Here is a 17,925-nt window from a genome sequence, read left to right as displayed (position 1 = left end):
CACGAAGAAAAACCCACCTGCTCTTCTGATTTTAAAAAGAACTCCATATAGATATATAATGGAATACTACTCAGCTACAAACAAGAATGAAATTTTGCCATTTACAACAACATGGATGTACTTGGAGGGCATTATGCTAAGTGAAACAATTCAGGCAGAGAAAGACAGATACTGTATGCTACCACTTACATGTGGAATTTGAAAAGATAAAACAAACTAGTGAATATAACAAAAAAGAAACACGCTCATGGATATAGAGAACAAACTAGTGGTTATCAATGACAGGGGAGGGAAGGGGAGAGGGGAAAGACAGGGGTAGGGGATTAAGAGGTACAAACTACTATGTATAAAGTAAATAAGCTACAAGGATATATTGCACAGCACAGGGTACACAGCCAATATTTTATAAGAACAATAAATGGAGTATAATCTAGGGAGGGAGGGTGACGCAAGAGGGAAGAGATATGGGAACATATGTATATGTATAACTGATTCACTTTGTTGTAAAGGAGAAACTAACACACTATTGTAAAACAGTTATACTCCAATAAAGATGTTAAAAAAATAAAATTAAAAAAAAAATGGAGTATAATCTAGAAAATTTTTAAATAACTATGTTGTACACCTGAAACTAATGTAACATTGTAAGTCAACTACATCTCAATAAAGAAAAGAACTCCAACTCAACACCTCATGCTGTTTTTGCCCCTAGAAGGCTTACATCCAAACTTAGTGCTTGACTGTGGTTCCTGCTATAGTGCTCTCTCCCTCTCTCATTTTTTTTTGGCTTCCGTCTCCTGATTTATGTGTTATAATACTGTAAGCAGTCTCACATATTTTTGTATAAATAAGCAGGATATAAATTATAATAGAAAAATTTCAGAGTGTGGAAAGGGATTTTAAAAGTAGATAAAAGCAAAGTGGGTGAGGGAAAAAAAGGAATAAAGAACAAAAATTGAGTAGACAAAAAAAGAGAACACATTCCTTTTTAGAATACTACCTCTTCATGCAGCTCAATATCAAAAAAACAAACAACCCAATCAAAAAATGGGCAGAAGACCTAAATAGACATTTCTCCAAAGAAGATATGCAGATTGCCAACAAACACATGAAAGAATGCATAACATCATTAATCATTAGAGAAACGCAAATCAAAGCTACAATGAGATATCATCTCACACCGGTCAGAATGGCCATCATCAAAAAATGTACAAACAATAAATACTGGAGAGGGTGTGGAGAAAAGGGAACCCTCTTGCACTGCTGGTGGGAATGTAAATTGATACAGCCACTGTGGAGAACAGTATGGAGGTTCCTTAAAAAACTACAAATAGAACTACCATACAACCCAGCAATCCCACTACTGGGCATATACCCTGAGAAAACCAGAATTCAAAAAGAGACGTGTACCAAAATGTTTATTGCAGCTCTGTTTACAATAGCCAGGACATGAAAGCAACCTACGTGTCCATCAATAGATGAATGGATAAAGAAGATGTGGCACATATATACAATGGAATATTACTCAGCCATAAAAAGAAACAAAATTGAGTTATTTGTAGTGAGGTGGATGGAGCTAGAGTCTGTCATACAGAGTGAAGTAAGTCAGAAAGAGAAAAACAAATACTGTATGCTAACACATATATATGGAATCTAAGGAAAAAAATGGTCATGAAGAACCTAGGGGTAAGACGGGAATAAAGACACAGACCTACTAGAGAATGGACCTGAGGATATAGGGAGGTGGAAGGGTAAGCTGGGACAAAGTGATAGAGTGGCATGGACATATATATACTACCAAATATAAAACAGCTAGCTAGGGCTTCCCTGGTGGTGCAGTGGTTGGGAGTCTGCCTGCCGGTGCAGGGGACACGGGTTCGTGCCCTGGTCTGGGAAGATCCCACATGCCGCAGAGCGGCTGGGCCCGTGAGCCATGGCCGCTGAGCCTGCGCATCTGGAGCCTGTGCTCAGCAACGGGAGAGGCCACAACAGTGAGAAGCCCGCGTACAGCAAAAAAAAAAAAAAAAAGGAAAGAAAAAAAGCTAGCTAGTGGGAAGCAGCCACATAGCACAGGGAGATCAGCTACGTGGTTTGTGACCACCTAGAGGGGTGGGATAGGGAGGGTGGGAGGGAGGGAGATGCAAGAGGGAAGAGATATGGAACATATGTATATGTATAACTGATTCACTTTGTTATAAAGCAGAAACTAACACACCATTGTAAAGCAATTATACTCCAATAAAGACGTTAAAAAATTAAAAAAGAAAACTACCTTTTCCCTGACTTAAAAAAATACATATTCAGGGAGCTCATCTGATAACTACCATTTCTTGCTCCAATAGTGCAATCACTTGCAATTACAAAGCTGCTCAATTAAAAATGGCAAAGCAACCTTATATTCCTGTCATTTTTAGAAGTCCCAGAGAGAGAGGGAGAGAGAGAGAGATTTGCCTTTGGTAGGAGCCTCTGTACTGTTTAGACTTTCTGGTGAGATTTTGTGCTTATTATTAGGACCAGAAATGAAAAACCTAAGAAAGCATAGTCACAGTTGTCATTCAAATCCATTTTGAGCTGAAAACCAAGAGGCTCAGGAATGCTTTCTGCATACTCCCTTTGAAATGCCCATTTCACTTTCCTTCCAGGTTCATTTTTCCAAGCACACGAGCTCAGAATCACTTATGGGTCACCCTGGTCAGATGAGACAGCCGTCCTACACACCTGGAGGCAGGGAGGTGCGAGCCCCTACCTTAAATTGTAGGGTTATGGCCCGATGTGATGACTGCAGCCAACCCATGCTGACAACCAAGTGCTAGGCACACAGACTCAACAGGGTAACCTCAACAGCTCCAGCCAACCACAAAGTGACACGATTCCCACAGAAGGCCTTTCATTCAAATCCCCCCTTCCCCCAAAGTGCAAGATCCTGCACATTTTAGCTAATAGTTTGGAAGAAACAGGGGGCCACAAAGGAGGCCCAATCTCCTTAGTTTAACCACCTTCCAGGAGGGCAAGAGAGAACTGAGATTTTGTGAGGGGCTCTGAAAGGAAAACACAGGAACTCCACCAAGAAAATGTCCCTTATTATCTAGAGGTGCTTCTTTTTCATCCTGAGTTAAAGATCTTTACAGACATGTCTGCCAAAGCAGTTTTTCCAGCAGGCCCAAGAATGGATTTAACTAGGATACTCCCATCCAACCCCCAACCTTCTGGAAGTTCACCTCCTTTGACAAATTCTGGGGAGAAAATGGATATAACGTATAGAGGTAAAGGGGTGAGCTCCTAGAAAAAACATTTCTGACTGTTCAATCAAAATAGACTGACCATCCAGAGAGGTTGGTGCATCTCGAAAACATTTAAAAGCCAGTTCTGTTGACCCTCCTTAGATGGTTTATAGGAGCTGCTCACTCTCCCAAAAGCAGGGTACTGAAACCAAGTGACCCGCTACTGGACCGTCCCTGGGCCTCTGCCCAACTAGAGATGGTAATGCAGAGTGGCAACGTGTGACTGACTGAGAAGGAAATAAAATCACCTTTCTTTAGAAGGGGTGGGGAAGGTTGAAGAAAGAAGCTAATTTTATGTGGGTTTTGCAAGAAGTAGTCAGAGATGTTTTCCCCCCAACCTTGGCTTTTGCAATTGCTTGCAGTGGATTTACACTTAATCCAAACAGTACATAGTTTTACCTTTCCTTTGCCTTTCTACAATTCAACCCCCACATTATAAGAATTACCAACTGTACTGGACATATCATTGCTGAACAGAAGTGGATTTATCTTACGAGGGCATTCATGCAATCTGCTGTAGAGAGACAATTTTACTTGCTCTGAATTCATAACTCTGAGAACCATGCCATTGAGGAGAATTAGGTCCAGCAGCTGACTGTGCTGGAAACGAAGTAAGGGTCCCTCTGTGATCCCTCCCTTTGAATTCACAATGCCAGTTTCTAAGTCCATCCCTGGTCTCACCAGTGCCCGTCTGCAGTCATTTCTTTCCTCTCTTCCTGAGGTCCTGCTTTGTCTACTCCTTTTAGGCCTGTCCCCATGAAACCACCATAACACTGGAGAATATTTGTCAGGGCCAGATTTTTGCCAGGCATTCTTCTATGACTTTTCACTCTCCTTTCACATTGTCTCGCTCAATTCCCAGCACAAACCTGTGATGAAGGTACTATGATCATAACTTCTCCATGCCACAGTTTTCTTAGCCGTTAAATGGCCAAGAACCTTTTCTGGAGGGAAGAGGTTGGGTTTGCTTCATATACTTGAACTAAAACAACCCACTGCAGCAGATAGAAGGCAGCAGCAGATATGAGAATCCAGTTGTCATTTATCAAGCTAAATAGTAAAGAGATTCGTGAAACCGTAAGACTGCCATTCTAAGTTTTTTGTTTTGTAAAATAATTATGTTTCATTAAAAATGGCATTTGTTTTTTTAAAAATTAATTAGTTAATTTAGTTTTGGCTGCGTTGGGTCTTCATTGCTGCGCGTGGGCTTTCTCTAGTTGCGGCGAGCGGGGGCTACTCTTCATTGCGGTGCGCGGGCTTCTCGTTGTGGTGGCTTCTCTTGTCGCGGAGCACGGGCTCTAGGTGCACGGGCTTCAGTAGTTGTGGCACGCAGGCTCAGTAGTTGTGGCTCGCGGTCTCTAGAGATCAGGCTCAGTAGTTGTGGCGCACGGGCTTAGTTGCTCCGCAGCATGTGGGATCTTCCCGGACCAGGGCTCGAACCCGTGTCCCTTGCATTGGCAGGCGGATTCTTAACCACCTCGCCACCAGGGAAGTCCAAAAATGGCATTTGTTAATAGAATTACTATTTTAAGTGTTTCAATATCTAACATAATACCTATCGATAGATACAACCCAGAAATAGAAAAGCTCTTTGATGTCGATACTTTTTAAGAATGTCAGAGGTCCCAAGGTCAGGAACCCTGAAAACTGCTGCAGAGCAGATCAGAGCTCTTAGACCAGGATCCACCACTAGCAAGTTGTTAAGATCTTGACAGTTCACTCTGCCTCTGTGTAGCATGTTGAGTGAAGCTGGACTCCATCATGACCACACCAGAGATCACTGAGAGCTTGCTCTGTGCGAGGCTCTCATCTAAGCCCTAAGATACTCATGTATCTAATCCTCACAGCTACCCTATGAGTAGGCGATATCTGGCCACATTTTACAGAGGACACTGAAGCCCAGAGAAATGAGGTAATTATCCCAGGACATGTCCAAGCTGTGATTCAACCCCAGGAAGTCCAGCTCCAGATCCTGAGCCCACAACCATCCAGCTACCCTGCCTGTAGCAAAGGGTCCCTCTCTGCATGCACATACTTGCTACTCATTTAATTGCTAGGATTTTCCAACAGCAGTAGCAAGTTAAACAGCCCAGTGCTTTTAATGCAGACCACATGAGTGGCTTCATGACCTACTGTAAATGAAGCTTTTCGGCTTCAAAGGGCTAAATCCCAAAGCAGTAGCTCTCCCACCCTCCACGTGCGGAGTGAACCCATTTCTGCTGTGGCCAGAAGTCAACCTGTGCGTCTTACGCCGCTATATTTTTTATTTGTGATTAGGGTATCAAGAGCAGGAGAAAGGTCAAGATGAACCCCAACAATGGTGCAAGACAGGGTGGATGCAGGAATTCAGGACAGAGGGAAGAGTAATAAGAAGGAAAGACACAAGAGGGAGGGGATATGCGGATATATGTATACATATTGCTGATTCACTTTGTTATACAGCAGAAACTAATGCAACATTGTAAAGCAACTATACTCCAATAAAGATGTTAAAAAAAAAAGAAAAGAAGAAAAGAAGGAAAGACAGAGTGTGTCAGAAAAGCAAATAGAGTATAAACGAGCAGATGCCATTTGGGGAAGCTCAGCCTGAATCTAAGGATAAACCAAGGACCAGCCAGAAACAGCCTTGTTGTTCCGATAATCAAAAGCTTAGAGAGAAAACTCCATTCTGCCTGGGGTGGGTGAGGAAGGCAGTTAAGGGAGAAGGGTGAGGTGGGGCTTCAGAGAAGGTGGAACTTTCTCAATTCAAAGAAAGAAGAGCCAGCAACCCAAGTGGACTTTATGTTTAGGGCTTCAGCTGAGAGTGGTGAATATGAGGAAATGGCCAGGGGCATTTAAAGTCAAGGAAATCTGAGGTTTACATGCTAGGCTAGAAAATACTGGGTTTCCTGTCTTTAGTGCACACTTGGAATTTCCCTGTTTGGATGTAGCTTACTGTGAGAAGACTGCTTGTGACAGAAAGCAGTGTCTGGGCCAAGTATGTAGGCTGAAGATCCTGACAGCAGCAGGCACACAGGCTAACATGGGGTCCAGGAAGTCAGACCCTCAGTCACAGATGACCATCATGGCAACAAAAGGAAAGGGTGGTGGGCTTCCCTGGTGGCGCAGTGGTTGAGAGTCTGCCTGCTAATGTAGGGGACGCGGGTTCAAGCCCTGGTCTGTGAGGGTCCCACGTGCCGCGGAGCGGCTGGGCCCGTGAGCCGTGGCCGCTGAGCCTGCGCGTCTGGAGCCTGTGCTCCGCAACGAGAGAGGCCGCGATAGTGAGAGGCCCGCACACCGCGATGATGAGTGGCCCCAGCTCACCGCAACTGGAGAAAAGCCCTCACACAGAAACGAAGACCCAACGCAGCAAAAATAAATAAATTAATTAATAAACTCCTACCCCCAACATCTTCTTAAGAAAAAAAAAAAAAAAGGAAAGGGTGGTGAAAGCCCATAAATCTTTGCTGTGCATGTGCCTCCATCTCACCATTTAAGGAGTTAAGGATATTAGTTTTATTAATATATGGGAAAAGAATCTGAAAAAGAATGGATATAGGTATATGTATAACTGAATCACTTTGCTGTGCACCTAAAACTAACACAACCATTGTAAATCAACTCTACTCCAATATAAAATAAAAATTAAATTAAAAAAAACTAAGACACTTAGACAGAAACTTAAAAAAAGAAGAAAACAATTAGCAAATATAGTCACAATAAGCTCCTGAAGTAGAAAAACCAGAAAGAGACAGAGCCATCCTTCAGTGACTGTTAGTGACCCACAGAATGTCACATAAATCATGACACAGGGGTCATGACAGACTCCTGGGCTCCTTTGATGGCTTTCTGTAGTTACGTTCACCTGGGTGACCCTGCTATAAACTGCAGAAGTGCTTTTCCAGAGCTCTTTTCTTTATGCCTCAAAACATGAAATCACAGTGTTTAAAAAAAAAATGTACTGTAAGAGGCCAGTGAGTCCCTTCCAGCTCCACCACTGTGATTTTGCCTAATATTTTATCAAAGTGTATCAAAACTTTATTAAATAGAATATGATTTCTAGCCTTGATATATATGGTTCCTAATAAAAGTACAGTCCTCAAAATATCAGTCTTCATCTATATCAACAAAGCGAAAGGCATCCTCAGTCTTTGGTTCATTTCACAATATTTTCAATTTTATGCTTTTCTTGCCATGAAAATCTGAAGCGTTAACATGTGCATATTCTAGATCATCTAGCTGACCACCTGTAACCAACTTCAGCACCACACTTGCTTTATGCCAACACCAAGTTGGTGCTTCTCCTCACAACTTTCATCATCTTCAGGCTAAAGCTGGGCAATGAGAAAATGATGCGTTCCAGCCACAAGAAGACAAAATGACTTGAAAGCATGTTGTGACTCTGCAGTGGTTTTTAACAGAGAAAGAGGGTGAAAGAATTGTCATGTCTTGACATATAAGCCAAACTTGACCAGAAGCAATGCATACCAGTCACACTGCACGCAGATCTTCACTTTCAGCAAAAGATTGTCATTCGTTAAATTAGTAAAGCTTAGTAAAGGTTGGTGATTTGGATTTTTGACTTTTTAAATCTATTTTCTAAATTTGTTTCAACTTGATAGTTGTGGAAGATCCATTAGGTTTAGGGAGTGTACACTGTTTTTAATGTGCAAATACTTGAGTATTATAATAAAATAATTTAAAATTTTATAATTATTTTGTAGTTTAAACTCCAGGAATCTGTGAGAATTTTATTTCCCTAAAAGTACTCTATTTACTACTCAAGTTTGAGAAATAACAGTCTACAGATAGGAAAACGAAGAGAACACGATTCTGCCCCAAAGCCGGTCAGAAAACAGGTTTCAGCAACGCCCCACTGGCGCCATCTGGTGGGCACATTCGAGCCAGTGCCCACTGGCACCGCCGTACTCCAGGGCCCTCAGAACCGGGGAGCTGAACACATATTTAAATGCTGTCTGCCTTCAATGTGGGGCCTCAAGTAATCACTCAGCACTGCCTGAGACGCCTATTTCACGCTTTCTCTCTTCAGCCTGCAACACGGTCTCCCCCCACCCTCTCAGCTGGTAACCTGGCTTCTTACTTGCATGAGAAAACAAGCGCTAAGATGGGATCCATCTTACTGGATGGACCTAACAGCACCCCCATCTACCAGCCACCAGCATCCGTACTTTCTGCTCTGCCTACCTGTCATCTTGGGTGCAGTGTTGCCTCTGCTTATGTTCTGGATCACAGCACCTCCCAGAAAGCCAATACTCTCCACTGTAATTCTCCTGTCTCCTAAGTTATCAATTTCCCTTCCCAGCTGGGTCATTACCATCAGCGTACAAATAAGCTGTAATGGCTCCTACCTTAAAAAAGAAATGCAAATCCTGTCTTAACCCCACATCCCTCCATTCCTCTGCTCCTTCAAACAAAACTTCAAGCTGCATGCAGTGGCTGGCTCTATTTCCCCACCCCCATGCTCTCTGGTCCATGCTTCCCCCTTGTGCTGAAGCTGAGGTCACTGCCCTCAGTCTCTGTGGTTATCCTCCTGGAGCCCTGAGCAGCCTTTGGCACAGCTGAGGACCTCCCCTTAGGAAGCAGGGCTCCATTTCACCTCCCCAAACATCACATTCTTGCCCCCTCAGACCCCTTTACTGGTGCTACCTCCTTTTTCTGACCTTTCCATTGGCCAGTCCCCAGGCCTGGCCTAACTCTCCCCACCCTCTGCCTCTATCCACCTTTCTCCAGGTCATCTCCTCAACTCCATGGCCTTAAACGCAATCTACGGGCTACAATTCTCTGTGATCTCAGCCCTCATCTTTCTCCCGAGCTTATGGGTCCCACTCGACTACTCAACATACCTGCTTGGATGGTGAGCTAGGTTGGATTGTCTAAGAGGCATCTCATAGTCAACCAAACTCTCTGTTTTTCCATAAAATCTGTTCATTGCCCAATTTTCCCAGTCATGGCTAAAAGGTACCAGTATTGACCTGGTTGCTAGGGCCCCAACCTAGGAACCACCTTTGATTCCCACCCACCCCTCCTTCTCTCCCCTCCACCCTCAGCTCTCCAACGCAGGCTGACTCTGACCACTTGCTGCTGCCACCCTGGCTCAATGCTACTCCCCCCAAAGTGGACACCCACAATAGTCTCCAAGGGGAGCCCCCTGCTTTTATGCTCACCCCACCCCCCTCCTTCCTCCAGAGTCCAGCCCAGGCAGACCTCTCCTAATGAACTGAGTCCCAGCACTTTCATGCCCAAAGCCCCCACTGGCCCTACACGACTAGCTTATACTCTAAACTGCTCTCCTCGGCCTCAAAGGCCTCATTTATCTGGTCCCATCTCCCTCCCCAACATTCCTAGTTATGATGGTCTCCCCTGTTCTCCAGCCTTATCAGCCTTCCTGTGGTTCCTCAAATATGCCACAGTCTGGACCCAACTTCCAGCGAGTGTCTCTGCCCGTGTCATTGTGGGGCTGGCATTTCTCATCATTTACTTCTCAGCTCAAATGTCACCCCCTCTTCTAAATAAGTGTTCCCCATCTCCATTTCATTAACCTGTTCTTATTTTCTTCAGAACACTTAACGCTATTTGCAGTTACCGTCTTTATTTGCTGTCTATCTCCCCCCGACAAGCGTGTCAGTACACAAGAACAGAGCCTTGTCTCTTTACTGTTAAGCCAAGTACAGAGCAAGTACAAAATGCCTGATCCCATTTGGCGGATGAAGAAACTGAGGCTAAAAATAATCAAGCCATTTGCCCAATGTCACACAGTAATAGAGCCAAGGCCAGGGCTGCAACCCACATCTGGCCAAGCCCATATCCTGTGTCGTCAGCTCACTGCACTGTACTGCCCCATGTCCAGCTTTGGGGGTTGAAAGAGATGGGCCCCTCCACCTGATGCAGCCCACGCCCCCAGATTTGAATGAGATGAGATAAAGGCTGGCATTGTCCTGGGTTCTTTTGATTTCTATATGTTGGCATCTTCGGTTGCTCTGAAACTTTGAACATAAACCGAAAGACTCATTGTGACTATATTCCTTGAATCCTGAAATGAAGCAGAAAGAAATCCCAGAGGTACTCAGATGCTGCCCAAGTATGAATGTGCCGCTCTGGCTCCAAAAGGAGGGCTGGGAAGAGTCAGCAGTTGAGATCATTTCTACAGAACAGACACACTTCAGAACGAGAATCCAAAGAGCAGGAAAGATCATCTCAGAAAGCTTTTGATCTCATCTAAGCAATTAATTCCATATTTCCAATTTGTTTTAATGAGCTTATTTTTTAATAAGCATTTCCTCACTTCCAATTATAATTCCTTACTCCATTGGTTATAATCCTTTTTTTAACCTCCACTGACCAATGCCCAGTTATTTTCATAAAAATAGTCAATGTTGCTGTTCATAACTTTTGGATAAATAAACGATAGTATCTTTAAAACCCCTTATATCTGGTCATAGCACCAAATAGGATACTCAGACATGGGCCTTCCCTGCTGTGGTTATGATCAATTGCTACAGACTAAAAACTATTTTGTAACAACTATGAGAATTGGAAGAGAATATAAAGCAACATTCCTGGACCACCCACTGTGTGCCAAGCTTGCAGTGCTAGCCTCTCCTACAGCTGACGTTTTCTTGAGCACTTGTTATGTGCCAAGCAGCTCAGAAGTATGACCTCATTTAGTCCTCAAATCAATGCCTGTGGCCCAGGGAAAGGATTCTGTCCGTTCACAGACAAGGAAACCGACCGTGAGGTTAAGTAACTCGAAGGCCGTGGAAGACCTGACACCTGACCCGGGTGGCTCGTCCAAAGTCAGGCCCTTCGACCCTACCACCATCCCGACACCTGGATGGGGCCTGTTTGTTTGGTGACACTGTGAGGAAAACACGCAGTTACAGGAGTCATTTGAATAGATAAGGTGGGTGGTGGAGGTTCCAATTTCAGATAAAATCATCAAAACCACTCATATCACTTTGAGTTAGAGAAAGAAACGAACGGCCATGACAGGTGAGGGTGGTTCTATATGCCAAAGGTCTTCAAAGTCTCACCAGACCTATTGATTTTCGGTCTTCAGAGTGAGAAGGGGATATATGGGTGAGGCCTGGCCAACATCTGGTTATACGCACCCTCCATAAAACGTGGCTCTGACAGGCCTTTATGGGCGTGCACACGGAGAGGGACTGTCCACTGCACAGTCTCTGACCCCGGAATCCCTGGGCCGGTATAGTCATTAAAAGCTTGCTGGGAGCCATGAGCACACACTAACCCAGTGCTTCCATCAAATGGGGTGATGTAGATATTACATCTAGTACAGTGCCTCTGCACTCAACAAGTAGAGTGCTGGTTGCCCAACCAGCCTCCATCTCCTTGTCCTAGGCAATAGAACACTACTCTTTTTTTTTTTTTTTTTTTTTTTTTTTGCGGTACGCGGGCCTCTCACTGTCGTGGCCTCTCCCGTTGCGGAGCACAGGCTCCGGACGCACAGGCTCAGCGGCCATGGCTCACGGGCCCAGCCGCTCCGCGGCATGTGGGATCTTCCCGGACCGGGGCACGAACCCGTGTCCCCTGCATCGGCAGGCGGACTCTCAACCACTGAGCCACCAGGGAAGCCCCTAGAACACTAGTCTTGTTTGGGGCGGTGATGTGCCCAGCTAAAGACTACCTTCTCTAGCCTCCCTTGAAGCTAGATGTGGCCACATGTTTCAATTCTGGCCAGAGGAATGCAGGCATCAGAGTTGGATGGGACTTCTGGGAAGGCTACTTAAAGGAAGCTGATTCAACTGTAAGAGCTGCTTTTGCCTCTCCCCAGCTTCCTCTCTGCTTGCTGAACACGCAACACACAGGCACGACAGCTAGAACTGCAGAAGTCATTTAGGTGAGCTTGAGGAAGTCATTCAGGAGACCAGCAAGGAAGGTACTTGCTGAGGACAGTGAGTCTAAATTTAAGAGGCTAGCTTTCTGTTGTCACTGTAGAGTTTTTCAACCAGCCACTGACAGACCACCCTCAAACGTCCTTTACGTGACAAAGAAATAAACGTCCATCCTGTATCAGCCACTTTAGGATATTTTAGGCTAGCAGGTCTCAAACTTAGGTGGCTAGCAAAATCACCTGGGGTACTTGGTAAAAATACAAAGGCTCTAGGCCTATGCTACTTCAAGGAGCCTGGGTGTCTGGGTGCGCTAGATGACGCTGACACCCACCAAGGTTCGAGAACCACTGCTTTAGGCTTTCTGTTCTAAGAGGCCCAATTGGTTCCTACAGTTCCCTTCAACTGTCATCCCCAACACTGATAACGTGCAGTCAGAAGCAATTTTATAACATCCAGCTTTATTTCTCATTGAAAGCAGAGACTGCATCTGAATAGGGTGGCCCACAGCCAAGATAATTCTGTATCCACCCTCCCAGGAGGTGGTGGGCACGCTGCCTGCCCGTGGCCTGCCTCGACCTGTCCTGCTCCTTGACGTGCTGCCTTGGGCGGGGCAGGTGAAAGTTGTCTGGGTGGAGCCGCCAAGCTTCCTCCTTGGAAGTTTTAGTCTGAGCCTTAGTAATATCGTCGTACCCCCTGAGTGGGGTCTCCAGCCCCTCATATTCACTTTCCTTACCTTGATGCAAAAAGGACTGGGTGAGGAACCACCGCTCTCCTGAGCTGCCCCTGATCGCTGCGGCTTTGCTGTCAAGCTCACAAGCTTTCCTAGTGAGGACTAAGACTCCAAGGTCAACATTAGGATCCACCTCCTCCCATCTACAGGTTACTGGCCCAAAGTCAGAGTTTCTCTAAACAGTTTTCTGGCCACCTAGCTGTCTGCCCTGCCCAACCAGTAAACTCTTTATCTCAAGTACAAGAGGACAGGCTTGTGCTCTCTCCTTCTCTTTTCTAAAGGACCTCACTTTTTCCTTTGTGCTGGTACAGCAATGTCAGGCATGTGGAGTGTGGGAAGAGAAGTTTTCAGACCACCATCTCAAAGAAAAAAAGTGGTCTGGACCCACCTAGACATAAATCTGCACAATTCGTAAAGACTCCATTTGTTGCGTTCAGATAGTAATTATAAAAATGTGACTTTCTGTTATCTGGCTCTTTCTTTATATTCAGTTCCTGAGACTTAAAGCAGTCACCCACATCTGCCCTGCTCTGGGTAAAAGCAGTTGACAAACAGGTAATGCCCTTTTGGATGCCAGCTACAGAGGGGAGTCCCACAGACAAAAGAAAGCTCGGATGAATCATTCACCCCACCCTCCCCGTCCCTGGAGGGTCCCTGGCATCAGGTGACCTTAGCTGGCAGACCCTAAGGCCCTAGACTGAGTTGAAGGTACACCCAGGCCCCTGATAACCTGAAGCCCCAGGGCCTGTGCTGGGGTAGAGCTGCACTCTTTTCTCTCCACTGCAGGTCCACACACACATGGCTGAGAGCCAGGCAGAAGCAGGGAGAGCCCCAGGGCTGCCCTGGACAGAAGCCACCCCTGACACTAAGGACTCACTTCATGTTTATTTCTGGTAGTGAGTGGAGTTTGAAGAGCTGCCTCCTCCCCCTCGGATGGCGTGGATGGCCGTTGGAGACGATGCTGGGTAGTGTCCAGGGCGGATGGGCTTGGCTGTATCCAACCGACAGAAAACAGAGAAGAGACATTCAGAAAGGACTTAAACAGCTGCGCCGAGATACCTCCGGGTCACGTGCGAAAACCAAGAGGCACACTTTTTTATCGACATTACAATTCTTATCAATAGCCAGACCTTTCTGAAAGCAGGAGGTTTGCCCTCCGATTAGTACACTTAGTTAATCCAAGGCACCCAATGTTTAGGGGACAGAGAGACCTTGCGTATCAATTATTTCAATTCCTATCAAGGAAAATTAGAAACAGAGGACTTTCAGTTTTATCTGAGGCAGATTCGTGGGTCCCAGTGGGTTCCAACAGCATCTCCCTGAAACTGGATGCAGAATTCTGTCTGTGATGCATTTTAGGGGGAGAGGGTTCAGTTTTCAGTAGATAGTCCAAGGGTATAAGACCCAATAAATGCAATGAACCACTAATCTAAGTTATGATCTTAAAACTAGAAACATGAAGTTGCTGGTTTACGTAACATCTGCACAGCAATATCTGATGAGAAATAATATTACATGTTATTGGAGATGTTTCAATTTAAAAAAAAGAAAAGAAAAGAAAGAAAGAAAGAAAGAAAAAAGCTCTCTAGAGAACATCCTTAAATCCTTTCTACTCTCATGGCACTATCCCAAGAGCTATGACTCAACAGGCGCACTCTCATTCTTTGCATGGGTCCAAATCCAGGTCTTGAAGGGGTTGGATGTCCAGGTCCCCTGCACTCACTGATGCCAGGCCTGGCTCTCTCCAGAGTATTTCCAAGGCTGTGCTTGCAAGCAGCTCTCCCTGAGGCTTCTGGCTACACGTAGCTCCTTCATGGTTCCGCCGGGTGCAGAACAGAAGGGGCCTTCAGGCTTTCCTGAGCAAGCCATATATTCTGGTATTCCCGAGAAAGTATACCTGTCTGTTTACAGCCAAACACCTCTGCCTGCAGCCAGGGCTGGCCACCTTCTCTGCTCAGCTCAATAGCTTTGACGATCACAAGGTCCCCCAGAATCTCTCAGTGTAAGGAAGCGCACGCCTGGCCATCCCATCCTCCCAGGATGGACGCCCCGCCCAGAGCTTCCGGCCAGAGGAGCCCTCGCCTTCTATCAAGGGCCCGGGTGCGGGCACACGTACCGATCTGGGCCGAGTGGGCCCTCCTGGCCATGTTCTTGGCTCGCACAGCCTCCTTGATGCGGTCCACCTCCTGCTGGTAGCGCTTGCGGTCCCGCATGGCGTTCTCCTTGGCCTCCTTCAGCGCGCTCTCCAGTGCCTTGACGCGCTCGGCTGTGGCACGCAGGCGCTTCTCCAGCTTGGGCAGCTCACAGCGCAGGTCTGCGTTGTCCCGGACCAGCTGCGGCAGGAGGGAGAGGTGGGGAGTTACGGGGCGGGGGAGCGGGCAGACGCACTGCGGGGGCTGAGAAGGTGACAGGAGAGCAGCTAGAACCACCACCCGCGTGCCCCACCGGGGCCATCTTGGAGACCATAAACGGTGGGACCAACAGGAAAAATAAAATCCCATACCCTGAGGCTCCAATTTGCCAAACACAGGATTCACGAGTACGAGAAAGCGGGGAGGGGTGTACAATAGAATCAAAAGCCATTTCCAGCTGTAGGAAACTTTCAGGCTTGGGTGGGATTTACTTGCCTCTTTTGTTTGAGGGTTGGGGGAGGGGAACTTGCCAGAGAAAATGGACTACTTGGACATTGGCATGTGAAAGGTAAGAAATGTGAAGCCAGTTCAGACACGCTCAGTGAAAGGCATTCATGTTCTAGAGCTCTCTGAAGGCGTCCTTCCAAGCCAGGACACACTGTCTACACCAGCACCGGGTTTGGACCCCACTTTGCAACATATCCAGAGGCTAACAGGTAACTCAGGGATACTGCTCATTCTTTCATTACCTAAGACCCTCAGTTAGGAAGGAACAGGCTCCCCCTGGGTTAAGAATGGGCTCAAGAGCCAGATCTGTTACTGCCTGGCCATCTGACCAGGTGTGAGTCACTCAACCACTCTAAGTCTACATGCTACATAAATAGGATCATTGTGGGAATCCAAATGGATCAGGAAGAGTTTTGAGAATCTTAAGTGCTAAACAAAGGTTGAACTATTGCTGGGTCTACACCTGTTTTCTTTACTCCTGTACCGCCACCCAGCACCAGCTCCAGTGCCCGGCAGAGAGTAGGTTTTTAATAAATATTCATTGAATTCATGAATAAAATAATTAATGAATTTCAGAGCTCTATTTCAAGTTCCCTGGTAGTTTCTGCTTTTCTATTTCTCATCAACAATTTGCTTGAATGACTTCAACAATGTTGAATCTGTCATCCTCCCTTTGGGGAAAAATGCCATCATCAGTAATGTTGAAGAGGATGTAACAAGTCAAAGAGAAATGACATCCCCTCGGCCATGGGGTCCAAAATGCTGGACCGTTTTTTATCAGATCCCAAATCTTGAGGATTTAGGGAAAACCGTCATGAACATTCCAGTATTTAAACAGAAAGGAGACAAATAACTTGCCTAAGTCACCGGTAGGTTTGGACATGGTTATTGCTCTCTGTCACTCTAGACAAACTCCAGGGTGCTGCAGGAACCTGAGAGGATGCCCAAGAAATAGGGCGACACTGCAGAGAGGGGGCTGGTTCTGGCTCCAGTGCTCCCACGTGTGGGATGAAGCCAGTGGCTTCCTCGCCCAATCTGCTTCCTCATCTATAAAAAGAGGGAGCCCGACCCAGCTCAGTGGCATCCACTTTGCATTCTGTGGAGTCTTCAGGTCCACAGAGGGTCCTGAAAAGCATCACGGGAGACACTGAGGCCAGCTGGGGTTGGAGGCTGGGACGGGAGGCAGGATGAAAAGACACGACTGAACGCCCTGCTCCCCAAGCCCCAGAGAGCTCACACTCAATTCCTTATATTTGGCTTCCACCAAAGAAAGTATTTTAGGACTTCCCTGGTGGTCCAGTGGTTAAGACTGCGCTTCCACGGCAGGGGGTGCGGGTTCGATCCTCGGTCAGGGAACTAAGATCCCGCATGCCGGGCGGCACGACCAAAAAATAAAATTAAAAAAAAAAAGAAGGTATTTTCTATACAAGGGAAGTCACTGAAGGCTAAAAGAGTTCCAGGTCCCTTCCAGCACTGATGTTTCCTAGTGATGTACTGTCCTTTCACCTTCTGTATCAGAGTCACCTCCCTCACTAGGGCCGAATCCAGCGGGGCTTCTCTCCAGGAGAGCAAGAGAAGCAGGAGGAAGATGATGCAACCCTCCTACCTGTTTGTGGACCTTAGTGAGCTGCTCCAGGTTATTCTCCAGGAAGGAAATTTTCTGCTTCTGGGCAGCACTGCCTCCTCCCTCGTCGTTGTCCAGCTCTACACTCTGCATCAACAACAGGGCGTCAGCGGGACAGGCCTCCACACTGCCCACCCCCAGTCCCAACATCATGTGGATGAGCCGTTCGAAAGAAAACCCCCAATCTTACTAAAGGTTATTCTGAAAGTGAAAATGAAGAGGGGTTCTAAAAGTTTAGACTCGACCTTCTTCCCAATTCATTTCCTTGATCGGTACCAAAAGTGTTCTTTCTTTGGACAGCTGACAAAAAACACTGCAAATCTTATTTTGAGGGATTCCGATTAGATACAGCTCTCTTTGTGAAATATACCTCTCCCTTGCATGCAGGTATATAGAGGCTTTTCTTTTCAAAAGGAAGTGTTCCAAAACTCATTAAGAAGAACTAATGTGAAAACATAAGCCCAACAGGACAGCAAAAAAGACACAGATGTAGAGAATGGACTTGAGGACACGGGGAGGGGGAAGGGTAAGCTGTGGCAAAGTGAGAGAGTGGCATGGACATATATACACTACCAAACGTAAAATAGATAGCTAGTGGGAAGCAGACGCATGGCACAGGCAGATCAGCTCGGTGCTTTGTGACCACCTAGAGGGGTGGGATAGGGAGGGTGGGAGGGAGGGAGACGCAAGAGGGAAGAGACATGGGAACATATGTATATGTATAACTGATTCACTTTGTTATAAAGCAGCAACTAACACACCATTGTAAAGCAATTATACTCCAACAAAGATATTTAAA

At 46.1% G+C, this 17,925-nt stretch overlaps 1 protein-coding gene across 1 annotated transcript in view; it reads right to left on the bottom strand.

Annotated features, from left to right (window-relative positions):
* The window catches only part of KIF5C (kinesin family member 5C), a 169,640-nt gene that overhangs the window by 4,848 nt on the left and 146,867 nt on the right, over window positions 1-17,925 (bottom strand). Inside the window, exons 23-25 of the mRNA XM_059054322.2 lie at window positions 17,109-17,213; window positions 14,980-15,196; window positions 13,741-13,854 (exon numbers count right to left, since the gene is read on the bottom strand). Of these exons, the coding sequence (XP_058910305.1) occupies window positions 13,748-13,854; window positions 14,980-15,196; window positions 17,109-17,213 (429 nt within the window). The 3' untranslated portion in view covers window positions 13,741-13,747. The remainder of the gene's footprint in view (window positions 1-13,740; window positions 13,855-14,979; window positions 15,197-17,108; window positions 17,214-17,925) is intronic.

This window comes from Kogia breviceps, chromosome 2 (assembly GCF_026419965.1).
Source record: "Kogia breviceps isolate mKogBre1 chromosome 2, mKogBre1 haplotype 1, whole genome shotgun sequence".
Classification (NCBI taxonomy): Eukaryota; Metazoa; Chordata; class Mammalia; order Artiodactyla; family Physeteridae; genus Kogia; species Kogia breviceps.
The sequence above is the reverse complement of the archived record's forward strand: the minus strand, read 5'-3'. Positions and strand labels throughout refer to the sequence as shown.